At 44.8% G+C, this 17,320-nt stretch overlaps 1 protein-coding gene across 20 annotated transcripts in view; it reads left to right on the forward strand.

Annotated features, from left to right (window-relative positions):
• Positions 1–17,320, forward strand: part of Zfp827 (zinc finger protein 827) — a 166,283-nt gene that overhangs the window by 134,821 nt on the left and 14,142 nt on the right. For 13 of the 20 annotated variants that reach the window (XM_006531246.2, XM_011248470.3, XM_011248477.3 and 10 more), the window contains 2 exons: positions 13,527–13,664; positions 16,584–16,773. In XM_006531246.2, coding sequence (XP_006531309.1) covers positions 13,527–13,664; positions 16,584–16,773 — 328 coding nt within the window. The remainder of the gene's footprint in view (positions 1–13,526; positions 13,665–16,583; positions 16,774–17,320) is intronic. The other 7 variants (XM_030243704.1, NM_001294279.1, NM_178267.3 and 4 more) reach the window with 1 other exon arrangement.

Here is a 17,320-nt window from a genome sequence, read left to right on the forward strand (position 1 = left end):
CCCCACCCCCACATCATGGTTAGGTCTAAAAATTTCATCCCACCTTCTCCACAATTTCTCAATGTCTCTTGGTATTCACAACATAAAAACTAGTAGGATGACTCCGTATCCATTTAACCTCAAACCCAATGAGGAAGAAACACGGCGACCTGTTATAGTGGTCCCTGTTGGTTTTCTCTCTTTCTTCTTTTTTCTTTGTTCATTTATGTTTTTCAGAACAGGATTTCTCTTGGCTGGCTATCCTAAAACTTGCTCTGTAGACCAGGCTGGCCTCAAACTCAGAGATCCAACGGTTTCTGCCAACATTATTGTGGACATTATATGGATAGACTTGGATCAAAATCTAGGCTAGCTCAAATGGTGAGCATTTTGTGAGTGAGTGAGAGTCCTAACACATTAGAGGCTTCACAGTTTCACTTCCTCCACACAGAAGAAAAACTCCATCCTTATCCTTTCTTTTTGAGCTAATGATGCAGGAAAGACACAGGCCTAGAAGGAACAGGTGGGATTTAGGATCAGCCATGTGGTCCCTTGGGCAAGAAACAGTGGCTTAAAAGGACCTTTCAGTCTGTATCCTGGTGCCTGAGGGGTGGAGTTGTGTGCATAGAAGCCAGTGGAAGGAGGCAGGAAGCAGCCCTGGTCACTCTCCGTGGGCAGCTGACTGTAAGGTCACCCTCCTCGGGCAGCACACGTGGTTAGCAGATCTAGTCTGAATCACGTCTCTGGCCTTTTCAGTTAAACCTGAACTTTGGAAAAAGTCACCTCTGCAAACTTGCTGTGTAACCCGTGGTTACTTGGCTTCTCGCCAGAGCCAGGCTAGCATTTGGGGTATGATGTCATTTAGTGTTCTGTTCTGCTGCGCATGTGATTGCTTTAACAGCTCCATGGATCTAGGGCTGGGGAGACGGCTCAGTTGGTAAAGTGCCTGCTGTGCCGGCATGAGGACCCAAGTTCAAATCCCCAGGACAGAGATAGGTAGGTAGGTACCCAGAGCTTGTGAGCCGTGCAGTCCAGAGACTCTATTGTCTCAAAAAAGATGTGGAGGAGGGGTGAGCATAACCAAAATACATAGAATAAAATACTTAAGAGATTAATAAGAACAGTATTTAAAAATAAGTTGCAGTGGGATTAAGGAAAACACATGACATCAACCTCTCTCCTACACCCATGCATGCACACACACCCACATGAACACATATTCACCCCACACACAAGAGCACACACGTACACACAATACTAAGTGTTGGATACTGACGAGTCACGGCGCCCTGCCACTAGCCTTTACAGGTGTTGGCTCTACAGTGGCTTTTAAAAGTATGAAATGAGATGGGATATCTGTAGGACGTTAACTTGACACCGTCTCCTGTAAAGATTAGAATGTTCACAGTCTCAACCCAGGAGTCACCAACAGGACCTAGAAACAAGTGCATCTGTTGCAAAAGCAGCCACACATTCCCACTGAAATTAGAACATGGCAGTGATCCAATTCCACAAGTATTTGTGAGTTTCTGCATTAATATTAGATGCAAAAATCTGTGTTCAAGTGCCACTAAGGTTACAAATGTGCACATGCCCAAACTGGAAAATAAGATTACCATAGTGCTGTTACCTGTCCCCTGTTAGTCCATGACCCATAGTGCACTCAACAGTTTGAAGGCTGATATGCTATGCACAGCTCTTACTATGCGGTGTGATTAATCTGAACTTCAGCCTCTTGAGAAGCAGGCATTGGGGGATGGGAAGTCCTAGATAAGTGGTTTCACCATGTGACGTCAGTTGGGAAATTAGCTTTTACATCCCATAAATTGTCTGTGAACTAGAGAATAATATTCTTTTTCCAATTGCTCCCTAGTCCTTAGAAGATGAGACAGAGGTTCTATTGAGATAAAGTCTCGAAAGGACGCTGAACCTTTGTTACCAAAGGTAAAGCACTTGTGTTACAGTGCAGAAAGGTAGCCACTTCTCAGCTCACTTGTAGAAAAATCACTTACATTCATTTACATATCATGAATCAATGCCTCTTTCTCTCTTGCCTGCAGCCAGATTTTTTTTTCAGATCACAAGTGTTTATTGTCCTCTAGTATCTATATAAAAGAAGAAAGGATAGAGACAAAAAGTAGTTAAAATATGTAAGAATAATACAAGCAGAGTGCCTGACTAGTGTGTTGCATCTGGGAGGTGAGGTGCAGCCCAGTTGATAGTGGCAAGTTGCCAAGCATGCATGAAGCCCTGATGCCATCTGCAGCACCACGGATCAGGCATAATGGTGTAGCCTTTAACCCAGTACTGAGGAGGCAGGAGGCTCAGAAGCTCAAGGGAGTCCTCATCTGTTTCATAGCAAATTCAGGAACATGATAGGCTACATAAAAACCCTGTCAAAGATTAATACATTATGTTTTCCTCATAGAGAGAAAGCATCCAATTATTTGATTTTTCTAATGTCTTATTTGGTAAACAAACTACTGGTTGCATTGAATTTTTTGTGTAAGGAGCAGCCCAGCCTGGTGTTGAACTTCCAGTACTCCCGTCCCCCAGGTCTGTGGAAGCGCGCATACATGTGCACAGGTATATGTCTGGGAGTCAAAGGTTGATGCTGGGCATCTTCTTCAATCACTTTCTACTTGTTTACTGAGGTCTCTTGTGAGCCCCGTGCTCCCTGAGTCTCTGAGTCTGGCTAGCTTGTCCTAGGGACCCCATGTCTCCACTTCCTCAGTGCGTACCCCATACCCGCTAATTGTTATAGGCACTCCTTACCATACTCAGCTGCCTCAAAGATTTTTTTGCGATTTTATTTGGTTTCCTTTTCAATTTGAGAATTGAAATTGGAAGATGATGCTTTTCAAAAAAGATACGCACTTCTCATTTGGCTTAGCAGCTTTGGACTTGAACTGTAGATTATGTGTTACTTAAAAATATCCCAGGCTGTTGGGTATTTACATTTCTGGCACATGAGCCAAAAATCTACTTCTCACTCTTGCCCACTCCTGAGATGATTAAAAAGAGATGGCTCTGATTTTTCATTCATTTGTATTGATCATGGCAGAGCCCTGACAGTCATTTCTAAGCTTTTCCAAAACTCCTTGCTAATAAGGTACGTGTTTAGGATACAGTTACATTTACACCAGAGCTTCCTGTTCTGACAGCACCCCATCCCTCAACAGAGCATCTGTTGTTCCATGTGCAAGGCTCCCACAGTTGTATTTTGAGCCAAGGCCACGGGATATGGTGGCACTTGCCTCCTAGGAAAGAGGAAAACTAAGCGTGTGGCATTGACCTTTGTAGCACCAGGTTCAAGTAAGGTGATCAGCCTAGATGGATCTTCAGGCCAGCACCAGCAGCCAGACTCTACTTGACAGACATTAAAGGTCTTTTCTGAGAGGAGTAACGCGCTCACTGTCTGGACAAGCTGCAGAGTATGTATTTTTCCGAGCGGAGCATCCCAGGTTCAAAACCCACCTCTCCCCCTTTCCAACTATATGGGAACATGCTAACTCCTTCATCATTCTTCGTGACTTTTTCTCATCTACAGAATGAAGCTAATAATGATTCCAATTTTTCTGTGCTGTTATGAAGATTAAATAAAGCCAAAGATAGAACTCTTGGCTTTAGTATGGTACCGGGAAGAAAATAAGTGCTCAATAAGGTGTAACTTCATCCTGTTTCACCTACATCCACAGCCACAACTTTCCTCATTACAGAAGTGCATGGAGGCAGTGAGAGGGCTAAGTGAGTAAAGGTGCTTGCTGCCAAGCTGGCATCCCGAGTTCCGACCCTGCGACCCCAAGGTGGAAGGAGAAAACCAACTCCTGCAAGTTGTCCTCTGATGGACAAAGTATACTGTGGCACTCACGTGTACACACACACACACACACACACGTTAGTGTAACAAAGCATATAAATAGGTAGGCATGAATTATACACATTACCCTTTATTCTTGGTCAGAGTGCTAACAGTCGCCACTCATGAGATGTTACCTTACAGGAAATTGCTCACAGTCTCTTCCCTCATGCTCTGCCTAGCAATGTACTGTGCTCTACACGGTATGTCCTCCCAGACTCCTACACTGAAATTTTCCTCCCCATGTTGGCGGTTAGACGGTGGGGCCTTGGAAGTGGTCAGGTGGTGGGATGGGGCATGCATGAGCGAGATTAGTGCCTTCCTCACAGAAGGAGGTCATCTGAGGCCCTTCACTGCCTTCCTCTGGTGCTTCCCACCCCCAAAGCTAGAGGATCCATTTTGTTACCTCTAAGTCATCAGTCTGTGCTCAAAGGAGCAAGCAGAACTCTCAGTCCTGTGTCTGGAATTCCCTGCATGGAGAGTAATTAAATAAGCCAGCTAAAGAAATCCTCACCATATGAAAAAAATTCTGCTTAATCAAATAGTATTTCAGAATCAAGATTTTAAAAAATTGTGGTTATGGTTTTTTTTTTAACGTGATAAAAGTAAAGATTGTTGTTGTATTTTTCCAAAGTAAAAAATAAATAAAAAAGACAAATACTTTTAGGGAAAAATTACAATAAATATTCCTTGGATAAAAAAATAAAAGTACCCTGTCCTGGTGATGGTGGCACTCAGAAGGCAGAAGCAGTGTGGATCACCTGAGTCTGAGGTCTTAAAAGAGGGAATTCCAGAACAGCAGGGCTACAAAGAGAAACCCTGTCTGGAGTTGGGGTGGTGTTTGGAGGGACGGGGAAGCTACAAACTACCTTTCCTCTGAGATTGCTTTTTATAATGCAAACTGGGAAAGCACAGCTCTGTGGTAATACAGAGACACAGTTGTCCATGGGTCCTTAGGGCAGTGGTCCTCAGCCTGTGCGTCGCAAAGCCTGCCAGATATGCTGTACATCAGATGTCTACATTATAGTTCATCACAGATACCTACATTATAGCAAGATTGCAGTTAGGAAGTGGCAGTGAAAATAATATTCTGGTTTGCTGTCACCACAGCCTGGGGAACTGTATTAAAGGGTCGAAGCATTAGGAAGGTTGAGAACCACTGACTTAGAGGGTATTCCAAGACACACACACACACACACACACACACTTGTGCTCAGTCCGCCTTCAAATGCTAAATCTCCCATAAGCTAACAGGACTATTACACATACCAAAACCCACAGCCAGGTGAAAGGCCAATCAGGATGGTTATGTTTTCTGTCACGTCAGAAGCAGCAAGAGAGATGATCTGTCTGTGACTACACAGGGATCCCAGGCATCCAGAGCTGATAAGGCCTTGGAAACCTTTGATGGAACCCTTGATAGGAGGCCTCAGCTAACCCCTCCTCTCTTCCTTTCTTCTTCTTTTGTGTTGTCAGAAAGGGTCTCACTGTGTAGCCCAGACTGGTCTTGAACTCATGGCACTCCTTCTGCCTTAGTGTGCCTAATACCAGCATGCAGGCATGAGCTACCCGGTTAGAACCCTCTTATGGTTAGTGCTCATAGGAAACTTTAAAATGAAACAAATTAGATTGCTGCAGCAGATTTTTCTGGTGAAATGAATTGAAATAGTTAAATTTTACTCTTTGGTCTTACAGTAAAATGCAATGAATGGTCTTTTCAGTGAGACAGATAGGCAACCACTTACTATCTATGTGACCTTCAACTCAGCCACCCGAAGCAGTTGATACTTTTCCTTTCTATTGGTAAATCTACCACTACTGTCTAAGGCATAGTGTTTTGTAAGGTTAAATGCAGTGTGGATAGTGTGTGGCCTAGGACAATGAAGACTCCTGTACGAATGTAAGCCATTGTTGCAACCACATTGTCTCCATGACGCACTGTTAACTAACAAGCCCTGGTGTTCTACCTCAGGAAAATCAGCTGCCAGGCGTCCTTAGAACTTTGTTCTGCTTAACTGCTGAGGTTCCCTAAAGGTTGTTCTGCCTTGTCTAATAAGAAGGAAGTCAGGGACAGACAGCACACAGTGAGTTCTCAGGAGTCTGCCCTTAGGTTCTTCTGTTATCAGTTGTTTTACCTTCATGGCTGAAGGACACCACTCCACCAGCAGGCATCCAAGGGAGATAGATGCCCAGGGTCAAAGTTTATTTGATTGTCTTTGAGGATTGTGGGTAGTGGCGGAGTCAAACACTCTCAGCAAGTACTTCCACCCTTCCCAACCAGAACTGGGTTCTACACTAGCTTCTCATAGGATTGGAAGTTGAGAAGGAAGGTGTGTGTTTATAACTAGGAGTAATGCTGCCATCCTAAAAAAAAGTTCTACTCAGTACTGAGTGGACTTCCCACTCGAATTCCAAACTTCCTTAAAAAAGAAATGGCTCAGTTTGCAGGCTTGCTGATTTCCCGTCGAGATTTCAATGTCCTCAATGCTGAGACATGCTGAGAGCATTTACTAAGCATTTAAATCCTGTTGCTATCCTTAGGAAAAGTACCAATGCCCACCGTCCTGTCAACACGCAATGAGAATTGACCCAACAGGTTGCTTGCCGCCTCACTACAGTGTGCAGTTAGGTTTCTACTTAACACAACAGATATGAGGTGACGTCATTCAGTGAACATTTATTGGAAATTGTCAATATATAGAAGAACATAAAGAATCAACATCACATTTCATTCTTGGATTTCTTTCTTTAAAGACAAGTTATATAAAAGCAACAGGCATGAGTTGGCCTAGATTCTGGCGGTGACAATGTCTAGACATTAGAGAAGTTGTGCCACATAGTGGTCAAACTCCATGTGATTAAGCCTCCCTGTGCTTAGCTTACTTGTTCTTGGTCACAGGCATTTTCTGTTAACCAACGAATCAAGCTCGAGTTTTCTTCCATTGTTTTGAAGTGACTTGTACAGAGAACCAGGTGTAGAAAACACAAACCTCTTCGCCAGTTTAGTGGATTATAGCCAATTAGTGAGTATTTGCTGAAAGTAACTTTTGGCTCAGCACTAAACAACCAATCCCATATAAACTAGGTGTGGTGGCTCACATTTGTAATCCCAGCACTCAGGAAGCTAAGCCATTTGAGGTCACTCTGGGCTACATAGTGAGTTCCAGTTATACCCCATGGTTAAATGTCCTGGACATCTTTGGAGACTTGCTTGCTGGGTTTCAGCGTTTCTAGAAACAGTACATGTATGTTCCAGAAGGAGTTAAACAAAATTATACTTTTTAAAATTAGTTAAGTGCTTGTGTTTTCCTAAAGACTCAAAAAAGCCCAAGACAGGAAACTTGGCCGTGCTTTAGAATGTTCATCGGACGTTCTTAGTTGGTCACGGGTCGACAGACCATTGCTAAATTCTGCTATCCTGTTTGTTGAATGGATGTGTTAACCAGCAGAGAAATACATAAATAATACTTTTGAGAGAGTATTTGAAATGGTTCTACAGGAGAATCTGGTCGTGTGGAGAGCCAAGGTGAGATGTGAGGGAGGCCAGTCATAGGGAACCTAATAGATCAGTTAGAGGTAGCAAGGAGCAATAGCTATGAGGTCTTTCTCAGAGGCATTAGTGTTTCATGACATGGTAACACAGGATATGAACGCCAGCCAGACACTTGCAGTGTGACCTCTGAGCTAACAGAGCAGATACTATTTTCTCGAGGATGAAGAGACCCTCTCAGATTGTTTTACAGCGTATAGAAGACCTTCCAGAACTTTCTTGATGGTAATCAGACCCAAGAGGTGCATACCCAACAGATTGGTCACTTCCCTGCCAGAGGTGGGAGCTTGATTTAAGCAGAGGCCAGAGGAGTGAGCCAGGCAGTGATATGGCCTTCCTAGAAGGCAACCTGACTGATAGCTTCCCATATACCCAGGGGTCCACAGAAGCCTGGAATTCCACTTTTTAAGTTACAAACTCAGAACTTTTCCGCCACCCTGAGGACAGGAAGAATGGATCAAGACTCCATGTTTCAGGGTATAAAACACAAGTTCCCCTAGACCCTGTTCTCCAGTGCTGAGCCATCCAGTTTGGCTGCAGTGGATGTGAGCAGTTATTTATGTGTTGAACTCATGTTATCCAGCTTTAACCAAATAAAGCCTCCTTCTCTCTGCATTTCTCATGCCTAAAGCAGATGAGTGGCGGTTGCTGGGGAGTGTCCATCCATCAGAGAGCATAGCTTCTGTCTCCCTGGGAAACACCCACAAACCTCATATGCACCACACAGGAGGCCAGGGAGCTTAATGAGGCAAACTCCAGCCTGCTTTGTCCAGTTATATTTAAGAGTGATGCCGTATATTTAAGAGTGATGTCTTAAATATGTTGGTGTTTATTACCAGTCTCCCTACATAGCAACAAAAAGCCTAAGGGACTTTTCAGCATGTCATATTTGACGTCAAAGAGAAGGCATGACTTTGAGGGTGCACCCATCTGACTGTCTTGTTGACCCTCCTTGGTACTGATTTTGGTCTTACTGTGGGTGCTAACCTTTGTGCCTGGAATATACTAGGCTAGCCCTTTTCAAGAAAAGAGGTAGAAGAAATCCTAGTGTTTGAACTGTTGCCAATTTGGGATGTGTCCGCTTGTAACCAAGAATATTGCATGCACAACCAAGGAACAGGGGAGGAGGAGATCTCTTTGATTGTTGTAGAATTTGGTGTTGATTTCCGGTGGGTTGGAGGAACAAGATGATATTTGAGGGAGGCCAGTTCTCTTCTGCCACTACTGAGTTGGCCCAGAGAAGGAGCTTAATGTCTTGGCACCTTGGTTTTCTTTGTTCTAAGAAAAGAGATTTAAACAAGATGAAAATTCAGATTCCTTCTTAAATGTTTGGGGTAGGGTAATTGGGTAACCATGGAAATATTTCTTGGCCTATACAACTTGCATTGTACCTTGGGTTGGGAGAGATCTTGGAATTAGTGATTCATTTGGTTCTCTTGTAAATGAAGGAGTTTGGTTTAAGGCTCTGTAGGTTCTCTGTTTGATCTACATTCTGTGACTCTGTCTACTAAATAAATTTATCTCCTGGACATTTTTGGAGACACAGTAGTTGAGTTTGATCATCTCATGCCCATGCATCAAATAAGACATATCTCTTTGGGTCAATGGGTCTTAAAAAGCAGTTTTCGATACTGCATGGTGCATAATGAGGCCTCATGTTGTCATGAATAGGGGCCCTCAAGTCACTGTGTAAGAAGAGGTGGGGGTGCCTCACTGACACTGCACAGCCACATCCACACCACAGGGACAAAAGTACATACCTGTGGCTATGCATGTTTGCATCGATGCAAACAAAAATCTATCCAGGGGTGCAGCCCCGTAGTAGAACATGTGGTTGGCATGTATGGGGGCCTGCGTTCCATCCTCAATCCCACACAAAACAAAACAGAAACCTTAATTAAGGACACAGAAAAGCCCTCATTGGTGTTCGAGGCAGAACTCTAGGTGGGCAGTTAGAGAGGACAGTCTCAGGCTTCATTGTACCAGGGATCTGTGGAGTGATTTGAAGATAAATAAAATGTTTCGCTGGAGAGGAAATTCAGTGAGACAGGGTAAGAAAGAATTTTGCTCTAAAAGAAAGGAAAAAAGCTGGTAACCATGTAGCAAGCACCAGGGGGTGTGGGAATAAGAAGGAAATCAGAAGTTTTTACATAATACCCATAACTTCAACTATCTGGAGACTTTGAAACTAATTGCGATGCAGTTACTGGTATGTGTACTTTTCCATTTGGGGTATATATTATGCTTCAGAAAAACTAAAGCAAATTCCTTACTAATCTTTAAAAAAAATAGACTTGTAAGGTTTTTTTAAGCAGAATAAAAGATAATTAAGATGGGAATGTACTCATCTGGCTTCACACTTGCCACTGTGGAAAGTGAAGATAGAGTGGCCATGAGGGATGCTACAGACGGGCAGTGAGCTGAGGGATGCTATAGACGGGCACTGGGCATGCGAGAGAGCTTCAGCTAAGAATGGCATGAGAAATTAAAGGGGGAGGAGGGGGAGTGGTATGGGAGGAGGGAGAAGAAGAGGGGGAAGAGGAAAAGGAGGAGTAGGAGGAGAGCCAGTGTCTTATTTTCTTCTAACAAAATGAAATCCAATGGCCGATGAATCCTGACGTTCACTCGTCCACTGAGCAGTGCCCACAGAGACCCTGATTTTCCCATCGTCCATTCCTCCATCTTTGAAAGTTGGCTTGCATCTTCATACTTCATGTTCACAAAATATCTGCCACCACCAAGGTTGTCTCTGTTATCAAGGCACAAAGGAGAGAGAAGCCAACACTCAGGGGCATCTCTCTTTTCATCAGGAAAACAAGAGCCTTTCCATTGGCCATCACTTTTAACTTAAGACCTATAGCAGATGCCTCCATAACAGGAGAGGGTGGGGCCGGGAAGGATGACTGTTGGGTTAATATGGTGATCTGTGTCTGTCAGAGAGATCATCTCGACCAGAATCCACCTGAGATTTGGTGCTGTACGAGGCTATAAAATCTTTGGAGTCTGATTTAGGACTGCAAGCATTTCTCCTAAGAGAATCATACAAGCACTTCTCTTAAGTTGAGTTAAAACATTGTTCTAATTTGTTTTGTATTGCTGCTATAAACACCAGGACCAAAAACAACCTGGGGAGTTGGAGTGTTTATTTGGTTTATAGGTTACAATCTATCAAGGAGAGCAAAAGCAAGAAATCCCAGGAAGGAAGCCATTAGACAAGCAGTGCTAACCGGCTTGCTCTCAGTGTTCAGCTAGTTTTCTTACGCAGCCCAAGACCATATGCCTAGGGAATGAGCCACATAGGGTGGGCTGGGCCCTCCTGTGTCAATTAGTAATCAAGAAAATGCCCCACAGACATGGCCACCAGCCAATCTGATGTAGCCAGCTCTTCCATTGAGCCCCCCACCCCGCCCTTTCCTGGTGTGTCTAGTTGACAACCAAGATTAGCCTTCCAGGCACATACTTACTAGACATGCCTTTCTTTCACGATAGACTGCCAGTTGACCTTAATAGTTATGCTGTTAAGTTAATTGTGCTAATCGATACATTAATCCCCTTCTCACTGTAATCTCTAACTTCCTCACTGTGGGTGCTGTGTAAAAGCTGAGGATAAACAGATACGTGGACAGGAAAGATGAAGGGACTGGAAGGGTTCTGAAAAGTTTTGCAACCATCTTAGTGAAATCCAGTTGCTTGGTTAAGATAGTAAACAGGGTTCCAGAAAGGCCTTTAAAGTAAGATCGGCTGCTTCTGATGGCTATCGATGTGTTAACAGGTGAAGTGGGGAGGACACCAGAAATTGAGGTCTCTCGTGGCATTTGAGTGACAGTGATAGCAAGTCACATGGAAGAATGTGTGGCCTCTTGAGGGCTGCATTTCCGATTTGTGAACAGAAGCTCAGGACTTCCTGCCTCTTCCTCCCCCTTCCCCTCCTCCCCTCCTCTCCTCTCCTCCCCCTCCCCCCTTCCCCCTCCCCCTCCCCCTTGATACAGCTCAGCCCCAGCACTGCAGTGTCCTGCACTGGGCTAAGGTTCCCAAGGCTTGTCATTGCCTCCCTCCCTTGAGGGAAAGGAAAACAAAGCTGTACCATAGATGCAAACCCTGAGGGTTCAGGAGCCGTGCCCAAGCAGGGCTTGGGTCTGGGCTCAGGGCCGGGCTACTGCATACTGGGTGTCTCGTGTGCCTGTGTGGTGCTTTCTCTGCACAGCTGGCCGGTCCTCAAAGCTGCCATGACCTTCTAAGGCTGTGGAAGAAGCTGAATTCTTTATGATGCTTCAGCCTCTCAAGTACATGACTAATACTCAAAAGAATTATTAAGAGACATCTTCATTTTTAATTGCACCTACGTGCTGGGTCTGTGACACAGTTAATTCATTTATTGTGACTGTATTAGAAGATTGTGCACCATCCTGACCTCTGTCTGTTATTACCATTCTCCTGAAAGCGCTGTGTGATTACACACTTGGAAGGAACTACTTGAAATACCATCTCTCGTCTCTGAGGCCTGAAATACCCACACTCGGGCTTGAGGACCGTCACCCAAGAGTGGTCCCTGACCTGTTCCTCCCTCCTCACCTTCCCATCGTTCCTTCCCTGCAGTTCCACCCCTTGCTTTATAGACAGCCCGAGTCAGGCATTTCTATTTGACACAAACTTGTTTCTTCTCCCTGAGGCCTCAAGAGATACATTTTAACAAACACAGATCAATCGATCAGTGTGTTCATGGGTGTTGGGATTGCTGGCATCACCGCACAGCGACTGTTACCTGTTTCCTTCCAGCTCTTCCCGGCTCCCCCTTCCAAGTGCATTATTTATTTCTTCTTTCCACAGATTACATTGCTAAGCAAATCTACATTCAAGTGTGCGTTGATCCAGCTAACTTGTCCAAATATAGGTGGAAGCTCCTATCTGGAAAATGGCTTTAGCCTAATTGTGTGAAATCAAGCACTGTGTTCTGCAGGGTTCTGCAACCTGCGCTCAGAGCACTTTCCTCTGCTTGGATCTTGTAAAGAGCTCCTGATGATATTTAGTTTTTTCCAAATGAAATTCCATTCTGTAATGTAGCACCATGTTTCGGGAAGAATGGCAGCAACTCAGTCAGGTCAAGGATAAATACTGACTGTAGTGTCTTATTCTTCAGAGTGAGGCCCAAACAAGCTGTCCCTTTGAAGTGCTCATTTCCCTCTTCTGGGCATCCCCTCTGTCACCTGTCTTCTTACATAGCTGCAGAAGAGATGTTTATCTAGCCCACTGTGGTTCGTTGAGAAGAGGCAAGGGTCAGAAAATAAAAGGAAATTCTATAAACAATTATGAGGAATGAAGGTTTTCTAAGCTACAAAGGGAGGTATTGAAGTGTGCTTACTCCATCCAAGGATGCGAATGGATTGCTTGTGGAGTACCCATTTTCCAGATGCCACAAGACGTGTAGAACACACTCCGTAATCTTGTGCAAGGAGCAGTGTGTGGTGGGCATCCCTGAGTCGGCTTTATACGCACTCCTGGTTAAACACTGTGTACAACCCAGAATTCAGACGCAAAGTTTTCCTTCAGTAAGAGCAGTGGGATATTTTCTTTCCAGACACGGGACCATTGGTTTTTAGTGGAATCTGGGATTTCCAGTGTTTTGTTTACTGTTTGAAGCCGGCATCTACATTTCCAGAAAGTTATCGTGCACTTGTTATTCAGTCCCTCGAGTGTTTATTAAGCACCTTCTATATAGTGAGCAGAGTGCTGTCAAGCCTCTGTCTGTCTGTCTTTCTGTCTGTATATCCATCCATCCATCTATCCATCCTTCTATCTATCTATCTATCTATCTATCTATCTATCTATCTATCTACCTACCTACCTAACCTATCTATGTGTGTGTATGCATGTACATGCACTCACTAGCCTTTAGCAATGAGAGGAACAGCCGAAGACCCAGCGGCTGCTGGGCTCACTTTGCCTTGAGGTCCACCAGTGTTCCTCACCAGTGGAGATGATCCTGAGGACAGCCACTGGTTCTTGTTAGCAGTCTCTAGCCCCATTCTTGGGGGAAGTCAGGTGGGGGGAGATGCCTCTGATGAAATCTTCAGGGTTGGCTAAATCCCATGAATTCCTGCTGCCCTATGTTCCTCACAACGCCTTGTTCTCTTGGCCCAGAGACCGAGAAGATTGTCCTTGAGGCAGGAAACGGACTGCCATCCTGGAAATTCAATGACCAGCTCTTCCCTTGCGATGTGTGTGGGAAAGTGTTCGGACGACAGCAGACATTGTCTCGACACCTCTCATTGCACACAGGTATGTAAGGGTCGTAGCTCCCAGCCTTCCACGGGCCCTTCCAGAGCTCTCTACTAGCAAGAAGCTGAGTTTCTCTAAGAGAATTTTGAAGTGGTGGGAACTTAACTGATTCTGACCTTTACAGGCCTTGCTGCCTGGCACATGTAAATGAGACCCTGGAAAAGCTTTTCTATGGTGAAAAGCCTCATTGAATTCCCAGAGGAACTAATGAGAAGCGATCTGCACTTAAGTACCTCTAGGTCAACTCCTGAACTCTGTAAAGGATGGATTCAGATCCTTTGAAAGGTTCGGAGCTGCCCCACCTTCTTGGTATCAACTTCTTTTCTATTAAGGAAAGATTTTAATTTAGATTTCAGTGCGAATGCTAAGTGTGAGATAGGCTTATGTAAACAACAGCCAAGCTGCAGGAAGATCTTAGGAGACACTCCTCTGATTTCCACTCACACTGGTAGGAGCAGTGGGGTGGGGACCAATGTGCAGCAGATGGTCTGCTCCAAGGGGCAGAACCAGGAGGGGAGTGAAGATAACAAGAAGCAAAGAGAAAGCAAATAGTAACAACCAGCAGAAGTAAGCTAAGCCGGGAAAGGTCAGGGAAGCTGCGGGTGCAGGTGACAGCCGACACGGGTTGGAATGTGGCTCAGAGGTAGAGCCCATGTGAAGCCAGGATTCAGTCTCCAACACCAAAGAAAATACAGTCAACTGTTTTGAAAGTTTAACATCGAAAGTCAGACCTTTAAAATATCCAGATTAAAAACTATATATATATATCCAGATATACCAATATGATATAAGCCAGGTATACTGAAACATGCCTGTAATATCAGCATTTGGGAGAATGAGGCAGGAGGATGACCAATTTGAACACAGCATGGAGTGCAGAGGAACACCCTGGTCCAAAAAAGGAAAAATATAACAAATCAAAGTTAAGGGGGTTTGTACAATTATGCAAAAAAATAAAAGCACAGAGACAGAGTATTAATAGGACAAGATTAATTTTGACCTTTTATCTTTTTAAATCTTCTAAATTCAAATTTTCATCGTATATTAGACAGATAACGTGTTCTTAAGAAGTGAGGATTTTTAAGGCCTCATTCTTTAAGCATACTTAAATGCATTTCAAGTAACCAAGTAACAGAGGATGAATAAAATTCCCCACTTAATTAGGATCAATTTAAAAAAAGGGAAGAAGAAGGAGAAGAAGAAAATACAAGTATTGGATATCTAAAGGAATAAGAACATTTTATACCTACAACTAAGACAGCTACAGCACAAAAGGAGAAAAAAATGAGGGGGTCAGTAAAGAACACCTGAATCTAGACAGCCTCTCCTGTGCTGGATTAAGACAGGGAAGCTGATATGGTCTGAGCTGGGAAAGAAAGGCAAAGCTCATCTCAGTGACACTGGAGAACCATTGGAGGCAGGCACGGTGGCGCACACCTTCAATCCCAGCTCCTGGGAGGCAGAGGCAGCAGGATCCCTGGTGGGAGGACATTCAGGGCTACATAGTGAGACCCTGTTTTAGAAAGAGAGAGAGAGGGAATTTTTGGAGAAAAAGGACTCGTGATTTTTCTTTGGCACAGAAGTTAGCTGGTAGATAACCAAACAAAATTACCAAAATAACACTGGGACAAGAACTTGAAAAAATTCACTACAAAGGAGAACTTGGAAAACCGATGGAGGAAGTATTGTTAATAAAGATATTGGGCAGATTCTCCCAGATATGTCCATACCTTCTAAGAGGAGGAAATCCCAGAGCTATTGGAGCTTCACAGGTAACAGAAGGAGGGGCCACTCCCCATCTGTGGAGGTGGAACCTTGGTGCTGAAACCCAGATCTTTATCTCTCACTGCAGAGCCAGGAATCCTAAAACATAGTCCCCACACTTCAGGCCCAGCCTTGAACCTGCAGCTATCAGGTGGTTAGGGGCGTGCCATAAAATAACCTGGTGTGCCGTGTTGTGATGGAAAACCCTGGTGAAGAAAGTGAGACATTATCTTCAAGCCAAGCCCAGAAATCAGGAGAGGCGAGGCTGGGCTTGTTGCCTCTGCTGCCTTCATCTAAGGGAAGCAGGCCTGCTCCTTAGCGGTCGTCTGTCTGATTAGTCAAATGAATTCAGAACGCCACTCTGAAGTGCTCCTAAAGCCTTAGTCAGCTTTATGAGCCAACTCCCATTACAAATTAATTGAGATTTGTAAAGTTTATTTATGTAAAATGAAAATTTCCAATTAAATGATTTTATACAAGTCATTTTCCCCCTTTAATTTCATTAGCTTTTCTTCCTTGGCCAGCCCAGGCGTGGAGCTGAGGGAAAATGATGGAACCTCTTTGGCTTCAGGTTTCTCAGGGTTTTCTTCCTTAGCTTTCTCCAGCTCAGCGCCTACCCTAGAATGACACACAGGTCACAGTCATGCGCACACGCGTGCACCAAACACATCTTGTCAGGAAGATCGATGCTGGTTGACACATGTGCACACTCACACGGCAAGTACACCTGTCCTGAAGGATGCAGAGTGACCCATGGAGGCACACCCATGTGTGCACTCACACCGCATCCAAGAAGAAAAACAAATCTTGAGAACTCCAAGGAAACCGCTCAAAGAGCTGCCCTCTGCCCACCCCCCCACACACACCCCCACACCCCGGGGTTGGGCTGCCCCGCGTAGCCTCCGCTTCAACATTGCTTTGGGCTTCTATATCCTACCATGATTCAGCCTCGAGGTCTTATCCTTGCTGCCTAGAGAGGGCTTTTTTTTTAATGTCTGTGAGTTGAGTACTGATACAGGAGCGAACTGCTAGGAATATGCCTAGGTACAATTTCAAGGCATGACCTTTGCCCCCACATAAAGGGAGACTTGGACCGACCTTCATTGGTTCCTTTAAGTGAGCTCTTGAATTTTTTTTTTTCTTTTTTGAGAGCAGTTTTGGTTTCTCCCCCAGAGGAAAGAAAATACAAATGCCACTTGTGCCCCTATGCTGCTAAGTGCCGTGCGAACCTGAACCAGCATCTGACCGTGCACTCTGTGAAGCTCGTGAGTACCGACACCGAGGACATAGTCAGTGCTGTCACTTCTGAGGGCAGTGATGGGAAGAAACACCCGTATTACTACAGGTGGGTCAAGCTTGCAGCAGCCTACCCAAGTTCCTCAGAACCCTTGCCGTGATACCCTCCGCCCTCGACCTTGCCCTCGCCCTCGCCCCCCCCCCCTCCCGCTCGCCCGAGTTCTGGACACAGAGCTCTTCCCTCAGCCATGTGCTAACTTCATTTTTATGTGCTCTTTGCTTACACTAAGCCCTGAATTGGCACAGATGCCTGCCTAGCTCAGGCAGCCCTTACAGAGTTAATTGAAAGAGAAATGGTTGGGAGGTGTGCAGGGGAGGCTCCAGAAAGAGCACAGGGCTCTGTGGCTGGCTGGCTGTTAAGGTGCTCAGTTCTGTGGCTGAGTACCTTGTGGTTTAGGAAAGATGATCTGAGATCGGTTGCTCAGAAGGCCCTGCGTGCTGTCCCTTGGTTGCCCATTAGGACACACTACATCTTGCTCTGTGGTCAGTCTCTATGAAATTCTGTCAAACATGTTGGTGGCAAGTTGCCCTTGCAAGGTGTCTGAGTGGCTTCTCCTAGGAGGTGTCACAGCTGTGCCTGCCTCTTGCTCAGAATG

The sequence above is a fragment of the Mus musculus genome, chromosome 8, assembly GCF_000001635.26.
Source record: "Mus musculus strain C57BL/6J chromosome 8, GRCm38.p6 C57BL/6J".
In the NCBI taxonomy this organism is placed as follows: Eukaryota; Metazoa; Chordata; class Mammalia; order Rodentia; family Muridae; genus Mus; species Mus musculus.